We start from the raw sequence: 25,448 nt of genomic DNA, 5'->3' as shown, positions 1-25,448 counted from the left end.
GCTAACAACATGTTAAAACATGCTAGCAATAACTAGCTAAATGCTAAAACATGCTAACAACGCCGAGCAAAGTGCTAAAACATACTAACAACATGCTAGCAACTTGCTAAAACTTGCTAGCAATGCTTAGCTCAGTGCTAAAATATGTTAGCAACATGCTAACACATGCTAGCAACACCTAGCAAAGTGCTAAAACATGCTAGCAATGCCTAGCAAAGTGCTAAAACATGATTGAAGCATGCTAAAACATGCTAACAACACCTAGCAGTGCTAAAACATGCTAACAACACCTGAATCATAAATTATGACTTGTACCACAAAAACTCAAATAAAACTGAACCAAATTTTTACCAAACTCCCCATTCCATGATACATTCACCTTGCATCGTTTAGTAAATATTTGTAATCTGTTATGCAGGTCTTATGGAGATGCATCTCCAAGATCTTTGTCAGAGCAAAAATGTACACCCCTAATGTTAAACAGATGAGCCTCTCACCTCCAGCAGCTGTTCTTTGTGCTCGGTGAGTGTGCCAGCATAGTCAGCCACGGCCTCTAGGTTTCCATCCCCACCAGAGGCCTTCAGAGCCTGCAGCACCAGGTGATCTGAATGCAGCTTCAGCAATTCAGTGGCCCTCCCCACCGCTACCTTATGAAGCTGAACAATGACATGTGAGAGACAGAGAAAAAAGGTGTCATGCTGGTAAACTGATGAAATTATACTGATAAAAGTCTCACAAACCAGCATTCTTTTCAGACACACATAAAAGTTATGACTACGATAAGTGAGTCAGATGTTAATTCGGTAATCAGGATGATTTGTTTGATTCAAATGATTTGAATCGATCAATAACTTTGAGTCTTTATGCCTGATTCATTTCAGTTATTGATCGATTCAAATGATTTGAATCGATCAATAACTTTGAGTCTTTATGCCTGATTCATTTCAGTATTATACTGTATATTATAAAATATAAATAATTTGTTCATAAATCAGACTACAGTGGTCGCAGCGTCACACTGTATGTTTGTTCTTGCATACAGACAGCAACTTATCTGTGTTTATTATCACAGTACCTGCCCTTTTATATCATTACATTCAATTCCACGTAAAGTATTATTTATTTTGCCATGGCACTGTACATTCATAACAGTGCAGTGCTACTTCTGAATAGTGGTGCATTCAACACTGAAATGGATACCTCAGCAGAAAGGTATTTTTCTTTTTTTCTTTTTTTTTTTTTTTTTCTTCTCGAGCTTTCCCTCCAGGGATCCAGTCCCTGTGTGCAGCCTGTTGCAAGAATCTCACCTCTCGCCTGAGATCACTGACAATCTGAGAAGTCTTCAGAATAGAGAGCTCCATCGCTTCCGTGGCCCCTTTGGCTTTAAGCGTTTGCTGCTGGAGGGAAAGAGAAAGACAAAGAGAGAGAAAGGGCACTTTAAGCACTGCACAAAGGATGATTTTCAACGGAACATTCACCATCCATGTTGAGGAACTCGTCAAATTTCAACACAAGTGTCAGTAGGGCCTGAGCAGCCTGAAAGAAGGACTTTGTACGACATGACAGACTTTTTCTGCAGCTCTCTCTCTCTTCAGAGGACAGGCAGACAGGTGGGTGGGATTGCTTTCAGACAGGATTACAACAGGGTGTCAACACAAACAAAGCACAGACAGGCGGACGAGCATTAGCACTCTCGTCTTCTGAATTTCACTCTGAGACATCACACTGTGACTTAAACAGTCATTGCACTACAGTGAACACACACCAAATGTTTCTGTCACTGAAATGTTAGACAGATAAAGTGAGGGCCAACCCAAATTTGACCATGTAAAAACAACACTCAGTATCATCTGATGACAAAAAAAGCATATATCTACAAAGTCTTAAACACTCAAGGGCTGTTTTAAGGTAGACACAACAAGAAAATAAACTGTAAAGCCTGAGGGATGAAAAAAAGGTTATTTTGGAAGACTGTGTATGGATGTCTCTGCACATATTCTTCATTCAAATTTGAAGTTATTCCACCAGGGCGGCGATATAGAGCTTCTAGGTTCTAGTTTAGGACCATACAAGCTTCTTGGAGCTAGAGGGAAACTTACTTCGTACAACCACTACTAATTACCATGGCATCAGTTAGTTTAAAGTAATTGCAAAAATGAAGTTAGTTCTGAGAAAAGGTCATTGTTTGTTTACAGATGTCACATGGTTTGATATTTTTTTATCTAATGCAATGAAAGCCGTACATTTTAAGTGTGGCTTATGTGTCCAAATATTTTTTAGGGTGACTGTATGTTTTGTATGTGTACAAACATTTCTTTATCAGATATTGCAACACAATTCCCCTTTGAAGGGACAACAAATGTTTACTACTGAACCAGCTTGACCAATTCATTGAAAATAACCAACAAAACAGATTTTGTCACTCACAAATCAGACATGACTATGGATTGCGAGCAAGTTTTACTCTACCCAAGGCAATTTCTAGCCGATTAAATATATTAAAGCAGAGCAAAACTAGAAAAATGTACATTCAAGGTGCACTAAGTACGATTTTATCTGGTTCTTACTCTTTCCATCGGTCCCAGTACAGTACTTGTAGTTTTGGACTCTATACTGACACCCATCATCCTGGATATTGGAAATTTGTTTACCAAATGCTGCCGCTCTACACCGAATATGTTGGTTTATCTTCTGTTTTGTTACTTTAAATCTGTGTTTTTCTCCATCTCATAGTACACACATCCCTATGATGGACATTCGTGTGTCCAATCCAAACGTAAGTATATTGTGTTTTAAATATTGTTTGGTTTGCTTGTTTGGTTTACATATATTTTATGTTTGAGACTTGGCTGAAAGCGCTATATAAAGTAAACATGTTATTATTATTATTGTCATTATTAGTGGTGGTAACTCAGTCAGTTGCATGACACAGTGTCATGTGCCGTCAACATGGCAGCATCTTCGTCTATTAGGAGTGTACATAATTTTCAACATATTTAACACAAAAAAATGCTATTCATGTCATGAAAAAACTTTGACCATAAAAATCCCATGTCTTGAGATTTTATAATTCCCATGATTTTTCCACACATAGAAAACACAAGTTAAAAAATCCTTGATATGTACACATTTTCCATGACCGTGGGAACTTTGAATTTAATAAATGTATAGTACATCTCCTAATTTTGGGCTTCTAATCAACACAAGTTCCTCAAGCTCAACTTCAAAAGGTCATGGGTTCATTTCCAAGGGAATGCACATGTTGATGTTAACCTAAAAATGTGGTTATTATTGTAACATCTACATTAACTGGTTTTATTTTATGGTCAAAAATATAATTTCATATGACAAAAACAACCTGAATACATTACGTTACACCAATAAAAATATTTTAAGGGTTAGATCAGGTCGAAATAAATCCTATACAAGGTATAGGTAACAACTGCAGGTTAACACTTTTTATAGTCTAGCTTTATTGCACTGTAAGTTGTTTTGGATAAAAGCATCAAATGTGTCAAGGTAAACATTTTTATAAATTGCAAGGACATTTTTCTACACCAAGTATATATAAAGTGTCTGAAATTTCTTTCAAAAGTAAAAAAATTGCAGTGCCTCAATCTTTTTTTCATTATTACCTTGAACAGGCTTTTTCTTTCACAAGCCATTCATGTCAATAAAAAGCAAACGTCTGATCCGCTTCTATTGAAGCCATTAAAGTGTACATGTGTTTTTCATGAATTCTTTTCTTCTTTCTTCCTTTGCATCTCCTTATGGTTTAAAGCTATCAGAAGATTTAGTGTCAACTCTGCCCGTGTGTAAAATCATGAAGTCCTCATTTCAATTTAGATAACGAACATGCACGTCATTAGATACAGAACACAAACATTTTTAAACAACAAAATCAGGTGGTATTAATAAAAAACTTGAAAAGTATGTGCTCCAAAATAAAGGCATGCATTCCACAATGAAAGCAGATGAATAGCTTAATCAAGGGGCCAGAGGAAACTGAGGGCTGGAACCAGCAATGAATGAACACCAATAGATCCACACTGCAGTTCCTATTTCTTCCCACGTATGGAGCACAGTGAGCGTGTGAGGTTCAGGGTTCAGGTTCAGTTACTCCACAGGAGGGGAGACATGCAGAAAATCCTTTACACAGTGAACAACAAAGAAGTGAAGGACACAGATATGGACAAAGAACATGTACATGTAGGGACAAAGACAAGATGAGAGATTTAGAGGATTTGTGTGTGTGTGTACTAGCCACAGTTTAGGGACAAATCTCTAAGAGCTATATCTGACAAAACCTCCATTGGGGACATTAAGGGATGCCTAATATAAATACTAAATAATGTCTGATACATTTTTTTTTCTAAAAATCCCAAAAGGTTTTTGTGAGGGTTAAGGCCCAGGTATACTTAGTTTTTCTGTGTTCCAGATCGGATTGCGCCTGGTCGACCGGGTTGCCTTTTAAAGTAAATTCTTTTGACTGCTAGCAAATACAAAAGCATTCGACGCATGTGCACTATGACAGTTTTGAGACTCTTTTAGTAGTCAACGGCAGGCTCATACGGATAGTCTGCACTGTGCTGAGGACATAATTTGCATCACGCATACTGTGCGTGGAACGATCAGCAACACGGACAACCAAAGTATACTTTGGCCTGTGGGGTTAGGGGATACACAATATCTTTAGCTCTATATAAAAACAACAGAAGTCAATGGAAAGTCCCCACCCTGACAGAAAAACAAATATGCACATTATATGAGTGTGTCTGTCCATCCTACCGCCTGTCTCCATGTGTTGATGAGCTGTTGGGTCTCATGACGTATGATCTGGAAGAGTTGTATGATTGTCTCTCTCTGCTCGTGGCTGGTGTAGGCAGAGTCCGTGAAGTCTTCAGTCTTCTCCATCAGAGATTCCAGCTGAGCTGCCACAGCTTCGCAGGACACACAGTACAAAGAGTCTCTCAGAGCCTCCACTTTTACCTGAAAGATAAAGTTCCAATAGAAGCGTTCAGGTTGTAGTCTTAAAACCCGGAACACAATTAGCATTTTTGAGCCATGGGTTTTCTTCGGAATATCCTATAATGATTTTATTAACAGCATGAGTGAAATAAAGCCTGCAGTAAAAATTACTTGAAGAGACTTTCCTGTTTTAAACACGAATGACACACCGTAATACCTTAAACGTGAATTTTGAAGCTGCTGTGATTTTTAAAATCATATTAATTCTATTAAGTTAAAATTATTAAAAAACACAGCAGCTGTAACATTCAAGTTTGAGATATGACCTCAAATTATTAGTTATTTATATTGCAGAACAAAAGGAAATAGTTGTAGCTGTAGTTTTTCAAGATAACCAAATAATCAGCTCATTTCAAATATGATTGGCATATCTAGAGTGTAGTTAGTACGGATGTCAAGACTGGAGAAAAACCTAGTAATTTCAAAATCTCCAATTGTTTTTATAATGAGCTGCTTTTTGATCAGTGTTTTGTTTTTCCAAGTAAACAATAAAAAATATGTACATTGAACAAGCTGACAGAAGGCATTTACTTGCAAAGTTTGTATAAAAAAAAATAGGTGTGTAGCAAAGAATAAGGTCAAGATGTTGTGTATGTGTGGCTTGACTGGTTGGACAATCACACAGTACTTTCAGTTGAAGTTTGACTTTCAAAGAGAAATTTCATCCATTGAGACATTCATCGGAGAGCCCTTGTCCGACATCTGCACCTTAAAATCTTTAATCCCAGCGTAGATGCTGACAGGAAGTGCTTTGGTTTCGCCACTGCTCCTTGTGTCAGTCACAATTTTGATGACTTGCTCCAGGGCCAGGCGCATACGCTGGAACACTGCTTCTTTGTTGATCCTTGCCGACTCGCAGTCTGGATGTCTCAGACAAGTCTGAGAGACAGAGAGGGCAAAACTATTATTTTGAAACAACACCCGAGGAATAAGAGAAGTACTGGTCATACTACATAAAAGCCATCAAAATTTGCTGGGTAAATCTAAGTTAGTTCAATGTTAGTTCATGTCATTTTACCAGCATAAGAAGATTAAAGAGCGCTTAACACTGTGCTTGGTTGTAAATTCAAGCTCAACGATAAAACACCCCTTACTAAAATGTTCTGCGGTGAAAGTGTGGTACTTCAAAGAATATTATGGTACTACTGTATATTACTATGGTACATATTCAAATAAACATGGTATTACCATTGTCCCATGTCTAAAAAACCTTGGTAATACCATGATGCTTTTTTGTAAGTAACTGCCAGTGCTGTGGGTAGATTACTTCTTAGTTGCAATCCGGTACTACAGAAATTACAAATTACATGACTAAAATTAGCTTCAGTAATGTAATATCTTGGATTATAATTTTTAGGTAATCTAACCTGATTACTTTTTGATTACGTCTGACCTAACTCTTGTTTGTTTGATGTCACATGCATTTCAGTAGATAATCTATACCATTTTGACAATGTTGCTTAAATGCAAGATTGGTGTGAATTATTCTTATTAAGATCTATAGATTTTTTTAAACTAGTGTCTTCCTGGTTTGATTTTTTTCACCTGGCTAATGGCTAGTATCAGGTTTGTGTGTGCAATTCCAGAATCCTCCTCCTCTCTTTTGAAGACACTCGAAGTCTTAGCGAGCGTACAGTTGTGCTCAAAAGTTTGCATACCCTGGCAGAAATTGTGAAATTTTGGCATTGATTTTGAAAATATGACTGATCATGCAAAAAATCATGTCTTTTATTTAAGGACAGTGATCATATGAAGCCATTTATTATCACATAGTTGTTTGGCTCCTTTTTAAATCATAATGATTACAGAAATCACCCAAATGGCCCTGATCAAAAGTTTACATACCCTTGAATGTTTGGCCTTGTTACAGACACACAAGGTGACACACACAGGTTTAAATGGCAATTAAAGGTTAATTTCCCACACATGTGGCTTTTTAAATTGCAATTAGTGTCTGTGTATAAATAGTCAATGAGTTTGTTAGCTCTCACGTGGATGCACTGAGCAGGCTAGATACTGAGCCATGGGGAGCAAGAAAAGAACTGTCAAAAGACCTGCGTAACAAGGTAATGGAACTTTATAAAGATGGAAAAGGATATAAAAAGATATCCAAAGCCTTGAAAATGCCAGTCAGTACTGTTCAATCACTTATTAAAAAGTGGAAAATTCGGGGATCTCTTGATACCAAGCCAAGGTCAGGTAGACCAAGAAAGATTTCAGCCAGAAGAATTGTTCGGGATACAAAGAAAAACCCACAGGTATCCTCAGGAGAAATACAGGCTCCTCTGGAAAAAGACGGTGTGGTTGTTTCAAGGACCACAATACGACGATACTTGAACAAAAATGAGCTGCATGGTTGAGTTGCCAGAAAGAAGCCTTTACTGCGCCAATGCCACAAAAAAGCCCGGTTACAATATGCCCGACAACACCTTGACACGCCTCACAGCTTCTGGCACACTGTCATTTGGAGTGACGAGACCAAAATAGAGCTTTGTTTGGAGAGGGGTCAACAAGGCCTATAGTGAAAAGAATACCATCCCCACTGTGAAGTATGGTGGTGGCTCACTGATGTTTTGGGGGGTGTGTGAGCTCTAAAGGCACGGGGAATCTTGTGAAAATTGATGGCAACATGAATGCAGCATGTTATCAGAAAATACTGGCAGACAATTTGCATTCTTCTGCACGAAAGCTGCGCATGGGATGTTCTTGGACTTTCCAGCATGACAATGACCCTAAGCACAAGGCCAAGTTGACCCTCCAGTGGTTACAGCAGAAAAAGGTGAAGGTTCTGGAGTGGCCATCACAGTCTCCTGACCTTAATATCATCGAGCTACTCTGGGGAAATCTCAAACGTGCAGTTCATGCAAGACGACCAAAGACTTTGCATGACCTGGAGGCATTTTGCCAAGACGAATGGGCAGCTACACCACCTGCAAGAATTTGGGGCCTCATAGTCAACTATTACAAAAGAATGCACGCTGTCATTGATGCTAAAGGGGACAATACACAGTATTAATAACTAAGGGTATGAAGACTTTTGAACAGGGGTCATTTTATTTTTTTCTTTGTTGCCATGTTTTGTTTTATGATTGTGCCATTCTGTTATAACCTACAGTTGAATATGAATCCCATAAGAAATAAAAGAAATGTGTTTTGCCTGCTCACTCATGTATTCTTTAAACATGGTATACATATTACCAATTCTCCAAGGGTATGCAAATTTTTGAGCACAACTGTATATCAATGGTAGGCTGATTTACAATGAAACACTTAAAAATTTAAAAAAGAGGAATTAGGGGGATAAATAAACAATGATGGATGGTTTTCATGTAATCCATAAAAAAAGTAACTGTAATCTGACTGAGTATTTTAACCCAAATCTTCTGTTGGGGTCTTTTTTTACCCTTTTTGAAATTTGCTTCTTTAAAAAATATGGTTCCCTTCATCTCAGTGGGATGAGGTTTGCTGACTTTTCCTAAATGTACTATCTATACACACAAAAAAACTGGGCTGGATTCTGTTGGTGTAGTGGTGTGAAAAAAAGTGACACTAATGGTGTTTAGGGTCAAATTTTACCCCCTATTGGAAATGAATGGATGAGATGTTAAAACCATGCATTTTATAAAATTATTTGTCAAATAAAATTAATAAATCAGCCACAATGCAGAACACACACACAGAATGAAGGGGTGATACTATAACACATCCACAATGTGGAAATCACATGCTCACACACACACACACACACACACACAGGAATGTATAGGTGAGACTATAACAGATAGCATATTTTATAGAATTTGTCAAATAGAATCAGACACAAATGCAAAACACACACAGAAATGAAGGGTTGGGACCATAACACATCCACAATAAAGAACACACACACACACACACACACACAGATAAATGAAAGGGTGAGACATTAGACATCCACAATGAAGAACACACGCTCACACACACACACATACATTACACAAACACACATATCAAAGGCTGAGTTTACCTTTTCCACTGTGAGAAAGTGTAAAATTTTACTCTAAGTCTTGTATTTGTAACACCATAGTCAGTAACATAATGTTACTGTCACTGCAAAAACTGACACTCCAAAACACCTCAAACCAAAAAAAAAATGCTACACTTTGACAAAAATAATGATTTTTTAAATCTCTGATAATGTCTAAACATACACCGATCAGCCACAACATTGAAACCACCTGCCTAATATTGTGTAGGTCCCCCTCGTGCCGCTAAAACAGCACCAACCCACATCTCAGTATAGCATTCTCACCACAATTGTACAGAGCGGTTATCTGAGTTACTGTAGACTTTGTCGGTCCGAACCAGTCTGGCCATTCTCTGTTGATCTCTCTCATCAACAAGGCGTTTCCATCCACAGAACTGCTGCTCACTGGATGTTTTTTGTTTTTGGCACCATTCTGAGTCAATTCTAGAGACTGTTGGGTGTGAAAATCCCAGGAGATCAGCAGTTACAGAAATACTCAAATCAGCCCATCTGGCCAACAATCATCCAAATCACTGAGATCACATATTTCCTCCATTCTGATGATTGATGTGAACATTAACTGAAGCTCCTGATCTGTATCTGCATGATTTTTGCACTGCACTGCTGCCACACAATTGGCTGATTAGATAATCACATGGATGATTGTTGGTGCCAGATGGGCTGGTTTGAGTATTTCTGTAACTGCTGATCTCCTTGGATTTTCACATACAACAGTCCCTAGAATTTACTCAGAATGGTGCCTAAAACAAAAAAAATCCAGTGAGGGTCAGTTCTGCGGACGGAAACGCCTTGTTGATGAGAGAGGTCAACAGAGAATGGCCAGACTGGTTCAAACTGACAAAGTCTACGGTAACTCTGTACAATTGTGGTGAGAATGCTATTCTGAGATACGGGTTGGTGCTGTTTTAGAGGCACGAGGGGGACCTACACAATATTAGGCAGGTGGTTTCAATGTTGTGGCTGATCAGTGTATATATAAATGCATAACTAGTCATAAGATCTGAAAACAAAAATCAGTTTGCTACAATCAGGCAAATGAGTTGACCTCAGCAGCTATCTGCTGGTTATATTTTTTTTTCTTCTTCTCTCCAACAGATGGCAGTAGTCTGCCCCCAATGCATGACAATACAGTATGTCCCTGAATCAAATTGTGATGTAGTTAATGTGTAAAAGTGAATTTAACATAAAATGTTCTTATTTTATATAAAAATGAATGGTGTTGTTTAGTAATTTAGAGGTAAATAAGGTAGAAAAGAAAATACCACAAACCCCCCAAAAACTTCACAACTTTAAAGTTTTTAAATCATTGAAGTTAGTGATATAACATTTGTTTAAAAATCATGATTTTGGTACAAATTACACTCAGTGTGTGGGGGTCAAAATTGACCCCTAACACACAGCATGTAAACCCTTAACAAACAGAATACAAGGGTTAAAATGTAATTTTACCTGAAAACAGATTCCATAAGCTTAAACTCTCACATAAATATGTTTAATCATTCTATAAGTGCCCCCTTGTGATACTCTTTAATGATATTAGCATGTTTTAGACAGCAGATGCTACTCTCTTCCACGCTCTTACCTTAGAGGCTGTGAGGAGCATCATGGTGCATTTCTCCAGAACAGCACGAGCTGCTGCCATTCGAGCTCTTTTCTTCTCATCCTTCAGATCCTGAGGAAAACGAGAAAAAAACATAAGAAAAACACACACTGCCTCGAGTGCTTTTAATTTTTTAGTTTTTTGTCAAATTTAAATCTTTCTATCTTCATGTAAAATAAATAGATAATAAAGCACATATAATATTTAGTCTGACATCCTGAGGTTGACAATCAACCCTTTCTTACGGTTAAGCACCTCATTTCACAGAGAATTTGTTTTTGTTTTTAAAAAGGGACTTTCAAGGAAAGGGAGTTTAAGACCCTATTTTGTACCCTATTCATGGAAAATTCCATAAACTTCTCTCACCAAAGTGGGACCATTGACTCATGATTTCGATCCAGCATGTTGTTCAAGAAGAAGTGCACTTGACTTGACTCTTAATGGTCTAAAGCCAACTGTCAGGAGACATAGAGAACTCGCTGAATTCATTCAAAGTGCTCATTTACCAAAGTCTTGCTGAGAATGAAGGGTAAATTTGGTCCTTGGAAGAGATAGCGCTGACATAATGCCTTCCAGCATCACTGAGCGAATCTGAAATATAACTCAATAGAGCCGCACTCACTCAACACGCCATGAGGCATAAGGGATTTGTGACTGACAGACCATGTGAGTGCATGACGGAGAGAATGAAACAAGCCTGATCTCTCTCGCCCCGGCTGAGAGCCACGGCTCACAAAAGGAGATGCGATTATCTGTTATTATGTTCTTCTGAATAAAACTGCAAAGACGGAGGCCGCAGATTGGCAGGAAAGCGCTGCAGAGATAGGAACGTGATGTGTTTGTGAAACATTATCAAACACATATGGAAGCTTCATGTTTGAAATGAGAGAGCCTCTCCTATCAGTTCTCGGTGTCATTCATATTCATATTACTACAATCCTAATCATGATGTTGCCCGGGAGGAGGCCTTATGAGGAGAAACACACAGCCGTGCCCAGCTGGAAATCCGGCTTGTCATGTTCACAAGTTACTTCAAGCTGGTTATTTAATGGCATTAGCTGGTACAAGCTCTTCTGGCCAACTAAATAGACCAAGACCATCTTGGTAAAGCTGGTAAGCTGACATTCTATATAGCAGGGAATAGGCATATTCACACAAAGGGTACATGTGGTAAATAATCTAGCACTAACTCATATGAACGGTATAACTCCTTGATCACACTGCATTGCGTCAATACACTGATATGAGCCCTAACACTTACAATTCCTGTTAATAAGCACCACAGAGCTACAATTACACTCCATCCATCTGTTCTGCATTGCAGTCGAGTGGAACATACCCTAAAGGTTTTTATCAGTGGGGTTTTATGAAGTTGTATAAATTATGTGCCACAATTCTGAGTGAGATTTTATTTTGAGCACACAAAAAATTTCTGCGTGCATTGTTAAGTATTTTGAGTGCATTAAAAGGTATTTTGTATGCGCGTGAACTCAGTTTTGTAAAGCAATGTATCTTCTTGCAAAGATGAATTCATTTTGAGCAAACAAAAATCAATTTTGCGCTTGCATAAAGTTTCTTTGAATGTGAATTTGCACAGATTTCTGAAATGTATGTAACTCCACAGTTTTTTTGCATGTGCAAGATCTCACTCGATCTCCCCTACTACCCACTCTTCGTGCACTCATAGCTTTCACCGCTTGCTTGCTCAACAAGTTTACAGCATTATAATGTGCCAGAATTTCAGCCAATCAGGGATGAGGTGGTACATTTTGCTGGCTAGATCACAGATCAAACTGCTAATCAAAACACGAGGAAGAGAAGGGGATAGTTTGTTTTCAAGAAAGGAAATGTGTAACACTATGACCACACAAAATCATTTTTTTTGTTGTTGACTTAACTGTTTTTATTTAACCATAATGAAATATATTTTTAGTCTGTACACTGCCAATAGGCTTACTTGCTAGACAACTATCTGACTAACTCTCTTAGTTTGGTCTATATTAGTATTTGGTTCTCTTAGCTAGTATTGGTAACTGCATACAATATATAAAAATTGTACTGAACTTGGAGCATTGTGCCTGTTGGCTCTTCTGCAATATTTACACAGAGATGTTCATGGTTGCTGTAGCTACTTTAACTGTCCAATCGCAGAGCACTTGTAAGCAGCTTCTAATAGCCAATCCTGACGTAGGAGGGGGGACTTGTTGGAATACGGTTTTAAAAGTAAGCGAACAGTCTAAAGATCCGAGCGCATGCAGAGTGCATACAAGGAGAGAGAGCAAGTGAGATTTTGCACATGCAAAAAATGTATTCATCTTTGCATGAAGATACATTTCAGTTCAAGCGCGTGCAAAATAACTTTTTGCACGCTCATATCATCTTGCGTGCACATAACATTTTTGTGCACTCAAAATAACATTTTGCAAGCACAGAATTTTGGCACATATATAACTCCACAGGGTTTGAGAGTGGAGTGATTGAAATTGCAGTGTGTGGCACAGTTCAATTCTTTATAACTTAAATCCCTCCATTATCTTTGCCCCTCTCCCCTCATGAGTTATGTGAATCTACATGGGAAATGTCGTTATCAGTGTTAGAAGGAGGGTAAGCAGGGTATGTGTATGCTCTGACGTGTGTGAGAGGTCACTTACATTCTGTCTGTCTCCTGTGAGATGGGCAAAATCTACCATCTCGTTCCCGAAATGGCTGAAGATTTGGACAAATTCCTGAAAAGTGCTGACTCTCTCCAGCTGCTCCAGAGTAACCATCACCTGCACAAACATACATAAAACCTGCATCTTTACAAATAAAGCCACAATACAGAGGTAAAATCTTGCTCAAAAGTTGCTTTTATGCTCAGAAGTGTTTAGTTCTGTTTTATTGAGTTATCAACTTTGTCTCACATGTTTCTCCTAAAATTCTGATTCTGAAATTAGACATTTTCTGACATCCAGTAAGAGCACTGAGCTCTATAAGTTAAAGTTTTCTCATTAAGTTCACTGAATCTCACAAAGACTGTCATGAACATGACAGGTTCATATTTTAATAGTTCCTTGAATATCAAAATCCACAAAAGGAGGTAGATCCTTTTCCTATTTGGCTCCTGAACTATGGAATAGTCTCCCAAACATTGTTCGGGACGCAGACACACTCACTGCATTTAAGTCTAGACTAAAGACTCATCTATTTAGCCAAGCATACACCTAATATATCCATCAACTCACAATTAGACTGCTTTAGTTAAGTCTGCAGGAACCAGAAACAGTTACCTATAACTCATCTATGCTAATATTATTGTATTTGTTTCCCTGTCTCAATCTCGGGATTCATATCCAGAGGTTAACAGAGCCGGCCAGATCCAGCTCCATTCCTGCTTGGTGTCAGACTCCATTGCTACGTGTCTCTGAGTGATGATGACTAAATGCAGCCAGTGCCAGCCAGACATGACTTCGGTCTATTGCGACGGACTTTAAAGGATGAACTGATGCCAACTCCAACCGTAATACAAGGGATACTTCATATGCCACTGCCTGAGCCTTGGATTTAGGAGAGACCTCACCGAAATGACCTGCCGGTTGAACAGTGATGCACCTTACTGATCTCTGCCTGCATCACCTTAGTTTAATGATGGACTACACCCTTAAAATGGAATACATAGGCTATCAATGAAATGCCAATAAAAGCCTTCATCAGCCAAATAACAAGGACAATGCATCTATACGAACTTCTGCAGTTAATCCAGGATGGACTTCAAAGACATTAGTCATTAAGCTTACAGTTCATACAAAATCTTTGTTTAAACACTGGCCCTTAACACTTACTTAATCATTTTAAACCATGACTTGCACTATACAGTAATACTGGCATTATATTCATGTTGTTTAGCCAGAGGGGAACTGGACCCCACAGTGAGTCTGGTTTCTCCCAAGGTTATTTTTCTCCATTAACCAACATCTTATGGAGTTTTGTGTCCCTTGTCACAGTCGCCTTCGGCTTGCTCACTGGGGTTGTAAATACAATTATTATATAATCATTTATTTTTATTAACAACTTACAATCACATTTAATCAAATTACACAGTGATGACTCAGACTTTATAGATATTACAGTTTCATTTTCTGTTAATGCATAATTTTCTGTAAAGCTGCTTTGAAACGATGTGTGTTGTGAAAAGCGCTATACAAATAAAAATGACGACTTAAATTAAAATAATATTTTCTTGTTGTTGTTATTATTATTTTTGTTTACCTAAAATAATTTTTATAATTTCTCCTAATGAAAAATGTATGTGGATGGAATAGCTTAGATAATTAAATCATGGAAGAACTTGATTATTAATTGTCTGAGTTCATATAGAAATTTATTGAGTTTTGATTGATCGTTAATATTCTCTGTTGCATTACATACAACTTTAAACTTTTTTTTTTTTTCAGGAATTAAATAACTGCCAAAATGTAAAAGAAAATGATATAACCAGATCTCAGTTATGTTTATCTAAAATAATGGATAAAATAATGATGATTGCTCTCTACCCGCATTATTACTCATACAATGTGTGTGATAGTGTTTGAATGAATGATTCACTTTTAATTACATTAGCTGAATTTGGATTTTATTGCTGCAAGTTTTCTATTATCTTCAATCTTTGCTATGTGAGATCTGAACTCCCTTTGAAGGAGAAAATAAGGTAGATTAACAGCCATCACTAAACAGAATATATAGAGCGTCTGACACAAATATTATATTTTATCAAATAAATTCCCAGACAGACCAAAAAGAGGTGAAAGCTATAGTGAGTGATGAACAAATGCATGGTTTTAGTCAACACTGACAGTCAGGGGGCCTGGGTAGCTCAGCGAGTATTGACGCTGACTACCACCCATGGAGTCGCGAGTTCGAATCCAGGGTGTGCTGAGTGACTCCAGCCAGGTCTCCTAAGCAACCAAATTGGCCTGGTTGCTAGGGAGGCTAGAGTCACATGGGGTAACCTCCTCATGGTCGCCATAATGTGGCGCGTGGTGAGTTGTGCGTGGATGCCGCAGAGAATAGTGTGAAGACTCCACAAGCACTATGTCTTCGCGGTAACGTGCTCAACAAGCCACATGATAAGATGCGTGGATTGACGGTCTCAGACGCGGAGACAACTGAGATTCATCCTCCGCCACCTGGATTGAGGCGAGTCACTACGCCACCATAGGATTTAGAGCGCATTGGGAATTGGGTATTCCAAATTGGGGAGAAAAAGGGGTGGGGGGGAAACACACAAAAAAACACTGACAGTGCATGTTGGGAGTTAGAGCACTAAACCAGAGGAACTAATCAAACACTGTGGACATGTTTCATATAACTTAAGCATGCAGTACAGACTGGGCTTTGTGTTTACAAATACGGTAATACCCATACAAAGAGTTTTCAGGAACACAACAGAGTTCTATCTATTTTATAGTAGCTCAACAGTTATGAGATGTAAGGTCTATTTTATTACTTATGCATAACAAAGTCTTGACAAATTCATAATTACACACCAAAGGGACTTGTTGAATCTCAGAAAAACATATCCGGATCAAATTTCAGCACAAAAGCATAATAAAGAAATCAAAAATTACTTTCTGCAAAAAGAAAATGAATACAGTTTTTTTTTTTTTTTTTTTTTTTTGCTTTGGAAAATTGCATTATGACATTTAAACATTCTCTAAACCCTAAATTCTCATTACTGTAAAACAGATATTTTTTTTTACTCTATTATAGTAACGTATAATGACTTCTATCAATTTTTCACAAGTTTCAACTGTCCCAAAGTTGTGTCTTTTCCACCACATCAAACGATTTTGCTCCTAATAAAAAATATCAAAAGTTAGTGTACTTGTTAACCAAGTCATAAGTGTCTGTGAAGAGCATGCTTGAGATGAAATTTGAGTGATATGAGTAAATAATGTTTGAAGATATGAGTAAGTAATCAAGGTAAATACAGTATCACTTGTGAGCAGAGTATTTTTGTTGGGCAATTTTTCCAGTCAAGCTGTCATTTTATCATCTTATGCAAAAAGTGTGAAAATGTTATTTAATTGTGTTAATTTAGAAAACAAAATGTTAGCTATGAAATTAGCCTTAGCAAGACAAAGGGGTCAGCCACATTATTTCAAAAACATAAAAAATGTCATTTGTGCGACGGGGGCCTGGGTAGCTCAGCGAGTATTGACACTGACTACCACCCCTGGAGTCGCGAGGGTGTGCTGAGTGACTCCAGCCAGGTCTCCTAAGTAACCAAGTTGGCCTGGTTGCTAGGGAGGGTAAAGTCACATGGGGTAACTTCCTCGTGGTCATGATTAGTGGTTCTCGCTCTCAATGGGGCGCGTGGTAAGTTGTGTGTGGATTGCAGAGAGTAGCATGAGTCTCCACATGCTGTGAGTCTCCGTGGTGTCATGCACAGCGAGCCACGTGATAAAATGTGCGGACTGACGGTCTCAGAAGTGGAGGCAACTGAGACTTGTCCTCTGCCACCCAGACTGAGGTAAGTAACCGCTCCACCACAAGGACCACGAGGAAGTAGTGGGAATTGGGCATTCCAAATTGGGGAGAAAAGGTGATCATTTTTTTTTTTAAAAGTCATTTGTATCATCAACGTAATTTCCACCACAGAATTCTATTATCCACAATACAAAATTTCAGATGTGGTGGAAATGACACAGTGGTGTCTTGGAATTTTCATGACATAAATTACATAAATCTCTTGCGATGTGCATACATTGTTAGTAGTGTGTGAAAAATGTTTCAATGTGACTTTACTTTCCATAGAAGTTCATATTGCTAAAAGTGGCCGAAGTTGAAGAAACACCCAAATGTTCAAAGAGTATATGATTTAAATGGTAGATTATTATTATTATTACTATTATTACTATTATCATCATCATCATCATTTCGCATTAAAGTAATGCAAATGAGATTTTGGGGGGAGTGGGGTTCATTCCTAATGGTACAATATTAGACATCACTTTTTTATCATTCTTTTCGCTTTTGATTTTGGGATGAAATATGGCCCAGTCATGTTCTTGACAATCTTTGTGAGACTCACCCAACTAAATGAGCAAACTTATACTGTTGCATGCACCTCTATCCCATGTTTACAGTAAATACAATTTTAGTTACTGTCTAAGATGCGGAGTCACACACTTTGCAACTATTTGTGTAAAAAGAACTAAGTTTCAGTCAGCCTGAGCTCAACGGAAACAGTACGAAACACTCACACTGGCGAAAATTGATAAGAGAAGCTTCTATTTGAGGTTCACCAGCTGGCAGTAGGTGTTATTAGGCATGGTCAGGGACTAATTAAATTGTGTTTCCCTCTAATGGAGACCTGTTCTGCTGCCTGGCTGTCCAAACATCACTAACTGGACATGATTTGCTTCAGATCTGAGTCACACACACACACACACACACACACACACACACACACACACAGCACTTCCCCATCTCACAGACATGGAAGTTAAGACAGCCCTCCTACTTTGTCCTGTACCATTTCTCTTCAATTATCTCCAGAGCAGCAGGACTCTAAATTCTCCTCTGTGGCCATGCTGTGATAACATCTCAAAGCAAGGACTGGCCTTTGTCTGTGAGTGGCTGCGTATTTGAAAAGTAAGCTTGTACTTGACAGCAAAATGTGAATGTAAAGGCCAATGCTCATGTACAAAATATGGACACTGCAGACAGTACGTACTTTGTTGCGAGAGCTTATGATCTGTTTGATAACAATGCAATCTGCGAGCACCAGGACTTTGGTAACAGAAGAGAGCAGCATGCGAGCAGCTTTCACCATGCCCGTCCTATCACTAAACACAGTGCTGCGCCCGTCACCCTCACACTGCTCCACACCGGACACGTCAGTCAGCTGAGCTATGGCAGTGCCTGCAAAGCAAAACGTAATGTTAGAGAAGTGTATGCAAACACATATTTACCAAGCTCTCCAAATGGAGACATACAATATACTTTAAGGGGCCATTTGCACCTGCATTCTATGTAAACATGCGCTAGATAGACAGTTGTGCGTGTTTGACCGATGCAACGCATCTTGCTGCTTTTTCGCAGTCGCGTTTTTTAGACACAGTGTCAAGTTAAAAGAACTTTTGAAAAGAAACGTGTCCCAAGACCTGCTTTTTGTTCTATTCATTGCACTGCACTTAGCTTTTTTAGCACAACAATATGTTCGGTCTGAACAGCCCCTTATTATTTTTTAATACAGTTAATTATAATTACTACAGACCAACCAAACCTAAACACAAAGGAAATTATGTTCTTAATCAGTATCTTTGTCTTGTTTTCTGGTAAAAATATTGAAACATCTTAATAACAAGATACATTTACCAGAGTTTACCTAATTTAGTGAGGTTTATGCTTAAAACGTGAAAAAAAACAGCCAAAGGAACAAGTCTTAATATCTTTCTGTTAATTGAAATTTAGTTAAATTGATCTTGCTTGAGGGATGTTTAAATATTTTTACTTGAAAACAAGACAAAGATACTGAGTAAGAATAGAATTTGTGCAGTATACCCTCTGAATTTTTAAAACATTTAATGAAAAAATTATTTTGGAGCCACTTTTATCTTTGAAGATACATTTTTTGATTTATCTTCTAAAGACATTTTTCAGTAATTTTTGTTTAATGTTCTTCTTAAGGTACAGCTATGTACAAATACACATAAAACCTCACAAGCCACTGAACCAATAAGCTATCTATTGGTGAAACACTTCTGTGCTACATTTAAAGGTCTGATAAAAGAACTATACACAAATATAACATACATCTCTTCTCTCAAAGACAAACACTTGGAAGCCACAACAAAGGCATTCATAAACTGTCACTACTAAAATATCCCATTACAATAAGCTCATTTTGGATCAGAGCACATTAAGTCGCTGCTTAGAGACTCACACCACATCATTTCATTATTTACAAACCAATCCATCACAGTGGTTGGTGACTTTTTAAACATCTATAAACATATCTCACTCCTCTCAGTGAGCATCCACAATGAGCCGCTGTCTAACACACACAGGAAACACAGCCCTATCCAGACCCAAATGCTAAATGTTGGCATATTTTAGGTCAGGGCGGCAGGGCCGGTGTGTCATGTCCCAGTTGGGAGGTGTTGAAAGGACGCTTGTTGAGAGCATTTCCCAGCCTCGTGCCTCTATAAAGCACTGTTATTCTGAAAGACAGAAAGACTGACATGTACCAAAGTGAAAAGAGAATTGGGGAAATAGGGTGAGAAATGGAGAGAGATGCTCTGTTCCAAAACCTAGTGAGCAGCCTACAGATGAAGCACTGAAAAGACCTTATGAAATCCTTTGACGAGTGCAGTTTTCTTTTCCTATGTTGACGTATTTCCTAAAGAATCAGGAAGCTCGGGAGGGACATATCAAAGCGAATTTTCAAATGTTCCATTTTCTTTTTGCAGAAAGCAGAATAGCCTATAGGCTTTAGTTACATCACAGTCATTAGGCTATTTGCTACTTGCTAGTCGGCATTCTCATTCTAGAGAGCATTTGATTGGACATAAACCTATGTGGATCAGGATGAGTCATCAACATTTTTGGTCAATGTTCCCCGAAGAGAGAGATTGTACATTTTCAAACTGCTAAAAGGCTAATGTTGTCAACTTCTAGGAGTACACTAGCATACAATGTAGATGGCTTCAAAGCTAACAGACATGGGCTAAAATTATGATTTAATGTTGTTTTTAAGGCCTCATACAAAGGCTGTTCCAAAAAGAAGACATCTTAATTATGCTGCCTCCTAAGATCCCCGGTTTTGGCCAAATTCAAAGGCAGCATCGCATATAGAGAAATCAATTCCATAATGTGTTGCGACACAGTAAACAATTAAATCCAACAGGTGACAGCACAGTCCCTTACAAGGCAAGTCTGTTCACTCTGGGGCCATCTTTGGAACGCTCCGGGGCAGGCTGGGCAGCTATTTTGGGAATGGGAAAAGACCAAAATCTCCAAAACTGTTGGTCAGGATTACGATCAAAGAACATATTTAAAATCAGCTGTAAAATATGATAACAATAGTATCATACATTAAGTTATATGTCCTACCAAGTACAGAGCATGCTTTTTTTTTTTTTCAATGAAATAATTTACAAATATAAGTATTAAATGCTCTGAGTATACACATTTCCTTCAGATTTAACTTTTTCAGTATTTTTATTATTATGAATTTCTTGATTTTTAACATAAAGAGGACTTTTGTATGTAGGACATGTTTTGTTCCTTATCTCAGGAATCAGTGATTAGATTAGCAACATGCTAACAGCTATTTGAGTGTCCGATGTGGAATGCTACTTGTGTGTTGCACAGAGATGTTGCCTATGTAGAGTGTTCAGTCACTTATTAGGTTCCATGGCATTTAGGATATTACATTAAAAGCCAGCTGTTTATGTAAGCAGCAGCTTACTAGGTTTTGGAAGAGAGCAAGAGCTAGTTTTAATGATGGAAATTAGAGTAATTTTAGAAGGGAAACAGCTCTGTTTAATGTTTAGACAGACTTTTCCTCTAGAAGACACTGTCCTGAATGCATCCGACAGCTCATCTTTGCTAAATCTCTGAGTGGTTTTACAACCAGGTACAATGCTGCATTGTGGGCCAAATTACTTTGCCAATATGTGCAATCTTATCCATGTTCATCTGACTGGGCCCTATGCCCGAGCTATGCACATTTCCTTGCTTTGTGGGTTTTGGTCTCTTGTTTAGCAGCGGCCGTATAGCAACAACCCTGTTTCTGGTGGGGATTGTTCTCTTGTGTCTTCCCTAAGCTTTGAAGAGAAACTTTGTGGAAGCTTATAGCCAAATCCCTTTCATAGCACAAGAGAAGGGCACTGTCCTGAAAGGCTGGCATTTTCCGCCAGCTCTTTTCAGAGTTTCCTGCTATAAAGAGACAGAGCCTCAGGCTTTCGTCTAGCATAGAGGGTAAAACACAGAGATTGCTGCACTGATGGCATTTAAAGACATGCATCTGTTCTTTTTTTAAGTACACAGTTGAAGTACTATATCAGGGTTCAACAATGAGCTGACCTGATGGCCCGGTACCACAGTGAGAGAGTTTTAGGCTTGGCTTAAATGGCCAATGCTGTGTTATCACTATGTATGCTGCAAACTAACTTGCTGTTATTTTGGTTTTCTGTAGAGAAATGAATATTATGTTGCAAATTGAGACATTCTTGGAAGCATCAGTTAGACACGTTGAAAATTATAAACAACTCACCCATTGTTTTTCAGTAAAAATGATGATGCTGATACATTACAGCAGTATAATTTCCTGCTATTGTAGCAAATTAAAAACCCAATTAATTAAAATGTTTTTTTTAAAGAAGGTTACTTAAATACTGTACATATTTCTTTCTGACATATAAAAATAATAAAGTATAAAATATATCACACATAATACATTGGCAAGACAAACTGAAATACTGGCCTGACCAGGCCAGCAGAAAAAAAATAAATATTTTTTTGTTTAGCCCTGTTTAATATAGAAAGGTCCCTGAGCAACCAACAGAAGAAAATAAGAAATCAACAAAACTTTAGTTATACTTCAGAATTACCAACCTCTGCAATAGCTTCAGGTTACGAAAAGTTTATATACTGGACCATAAGCAGTAGACTTTAAAACCACTTATACTCAAAACACATCCACCTCCATCCTTTCTGCTGCAGAGAAGATGAAAGCAGATCCCAGTAATGTAATCTGCACATCATTCAAAAGACTTTTGCACTTAAAGAGGTGGAGGCCACTGTGTCACATCTGTGGTTACACCAGTCATTTCTCAAATTGGGGCTTCCTCTTTACAATGAAAAGCTCTCTTACATCTCATTTAACTCACTCTCGTGCCTCAGATGAACAAGTTGATCTTTTCTACGAATATATAGTGCTTCCTGCACTTCTATTCAGGCACGGTTATGCCATTATTCTATATTTTTGCTCTGTAGTGAGCTTGTGTATTCTATGTCACAAAAAATAAAACTGGGTACTATGACGTAATAATACACTGACGAAAGTCATAATTTTCTATTGCACTGTTCTCACTAAATGCATGCAAATGTCAATATACAGTGCAACATGCTCTCCAATTTGCCAAACGATCTGCTTGATTGGTGAATATATATTATGAATCAGATGCACAATCCTTCGAACATAGCCCTTGACATTTGCAAGTGTTTAACCCACAACTGGTCATAAAAAATGGGTCCTCACAATCCGCCAGAACAGTTCTGAGTGCGGGCGCTTTCAGGTATACGAAGGCTGGCGGCGTTTGTGCATCGCAGCAATTTAAGCCCTCATTTTTATATGAGATATTTCACTCATTCTGCGGGGTCTCCTGGCAGCATTTAATGAAACGATGTACAATTGCTCCAATACCGCACCATTTGCTCCAATTACTCTCCCTGAAGCAAGGAGATCATTCAGCTGCTCCATCATGCTCTATAAAGTAGTGCATGGAAACGCGCAACGGTTTGCATTTTCTTTGGTCTAATTTTTAGAAATGTGTTTAAAAATGTGAAATATTTAAATGAAAACCAAGACAATGGTGTGACCCCCTAACTCTTTCGAAACATAATCGAACACAAAAGTCATCGGACTAATAGTTGGTCTGATCCGATTGGCGAATCAGTAAAACCTAGAATCAAACGCAAGAGTCATCGGTCAGAATGTTCTGGATGAGTTGGGATTCCTCAATTGCTCTTCAACACTGGTTATGATTGGTTATTGTTTAGCATGTTGTTAAGCCCAATGTTGTAACCCCAATCCTGTGGGAAACACTACAAGTAGGCAAATAAAGGAAAGATTTTGCCGGCTGTAAAATCTGATTCATTCTCCAGAGCAGGGACTAAAAACGGTTCAAGGAATAAAAGCAAAAACAAATGAATTTTCTTGCAGAACATAACTGAAAACGCTGTGAAAACAATATTTGTAAATGCTTGTAACGGATCAATAACATTCTTATTTTGTTGCAATAATTTTTTTCATGAAACAAAAGACCAAAGGTTTTATCACAGTAAATTTATGAAATTACACAACTTGTTGCCCGAAAAAATGAGGCTTCATATTGAACATGAAAAGCATGTGCTTGAAAGGAAACTGCTGCATCACACATTTTATTTTTCTTATCCCCTTTTCTCCCAATTTGGAATGCCCAAATCCCACTACTTAGCAGGTCCTCGTGGCGGCGCGGTTACTCACCTCAATCCGGGTGGCGGAGGACAAGTCTCAGTTGCCTCCGCTTCTGAGACAGTCAGGCAACTCGCATCTTATCACATGGCTCGTTGTGCATGACACCGCGGAGAGTCACAGTATGGGAGGCTCATGCTACTCTCCACGATCCACGCACAACTTACCATGTGCCCCATTGAGAGCGAGAACCCCTAATTGCTACCACAAGGAGTTTACCCCATGTGACTCTACCCTCCCTAGCAACCGGGCCAATTTGGCTGCTTAGGAGACCTGGCTGGAGTCACTCAGCATGCCCTGGATTCGAACTTGCAACCACAGCGGTGTTAGTGCATCACACATTTCTTTGCCTAACTGCACATTGTGCATGTAGCCTTCTGTTACATGCTGAAGACCCCTTTGACAACTATATATATATTTACCATGCATCCATGCATGATTAATCCAGATGTTATATACAGTTGAAGTCAGAAGTTTACATACACTTAGGTTGAAGTCATTAAAACTCATTTTTTAACCACTCCACAGATTTAATATTAGCAAACTATAGTTTTGGCAAGTCATTTAGGACATCTACTTTGCGCATGGCATGAGTAATTTTTCCAACAATTGTTTACAGACAGATTGTTTCACTTTTAATTGACAAAATCACAATTCCAGTGAGTCAGAAGTTTACATACACTAAGATAACTGTGCCTATAAGCAGCTTGGAAAATTCCAGAAAATGTCAAACCTTTAGACAATTAGCTTCTGATAGGAGGTGTACTGAATTGGAGGTGTACCTGTGGATGTATTTTAAGGCCTACCTTCAAACTCAGTGCCTCTTTGCTTGACATCATGGGAAAATCAAAAGAATTTAGAAAAAAAAAAAATTGTTGGCCTCCACAAGTCTGGTTCATCCTTGGGAGCAATTTCCAAACACCTGCAGGTACCATGTTTATCTGTACAAACAATAGTACGCAAGTATAAACACCATGGGACCACACAGCCATCATACCGCTCATGAAGGAGACGCATTCTGTCTCCTAGAGATGAACATTGTTTGGTGCAAAAAGTGCTAATAAATCCCAGAACAACAGCAAATGACCTTGTGAAGATGCTGGAAGAAACAGGCAGACAAGCATCTATATCCACAGTAAATCGAGTCCTATATTGACATAACCTGAAAGGCTGCTCAGCAAGGACACTACTCCAAAACAGCCATAAAAAAGCCAGACTACAGTTTGCAAGTGCACATGGGGACAAAGATCTTACTTTTTGGAGAAATGTCCTCAGGCCTGATGAAACAAAAACTATTTGGCCATAATGACCATCGTTATGTTTGGAGGAAAAAGGGTGAGGCTTGCAAGCCAAAGATCACTAGCCCAACCGTGAAGCATGGGGGTGGCAGCATCATGTTTTGGGGCTGCTTTGCTGCAGGAGGGACTGGTGCATTTCACAAAATAGATGGCATCATGAGGAAGGAAAAATATGTGGATATATTGAAGCAACATCTTAAGTCATCAGCCAGGAAGTTAAAGCTCGGTCGCAAAAGGGTCTTCCAAATGGACAATGACCCCAAGCATACC

At 38.4% G+C, this 25,448-nt stretch overlaps 1 protein-coding gene across 2 annotated transcripts in view; it reads right to left on the bottom strand.

The window, feature by feature from the left end:
* LOC127420809 (alpha-catulin-like) overlaps positions 1-25,448 on the bottom strand; it is a 102,444-nt gene that overhangs the window by 16,372 nt on the left and 60,624 nt on the right. Inside the window, exons 3-9 of one of the 2 annotated variants that reach the window (XM_051663357.1) lie at positions 18,373-18,560; positions 13,307-13,426; positions 10,638-10,727; positions 5,737-5,907; positions 4,789-4,989; positions 1,308-1,397; positions 498-656 (exon numbers count right to left, since the gene is read on the bottom strand). In XM_051663357.1, the coding sequence (XP_051519317.1) occupies positions 498-656; positions 1,308-1,397; positions 4,789-4,989; positions 5,737-5,907; positions 10,638-10,727; positions 13,307-13,426; positions 18,373-18,560 (1,019 nt within the window). The remainder of the gene's footprint in view (positions 1-497; positions 657-1,307; positions 1,398-4,788; positions 4,990-5,736; positions 5,908-10,637; positions 10,728-13,306; positions 13,427-18,372; positions 18,561-25,448) is intronic. The other variant, XM_051663358.1, reaches the window with a different exon arrangement.

This window comes from Myxocyprinus asiaticus, chromosome 30, assembly GCF_019703515.2.
Source record: "Myxocyprinus asiaticus isolate MX2 ecotype Aquarium Trade chromosome 30, UBuf_Myxa_2, whole genome shotgun sequence".
Lineage (NCBI taxonomy): Eukaryota > Metazoa > Chordata > Actinopteri > Cypriniformes > Catostomidae > Myxocyprinus > Myxocyprinus asiaticus.
This window is presented reverse-complemented; position numbering and strand designations above follow the sequence as displayed.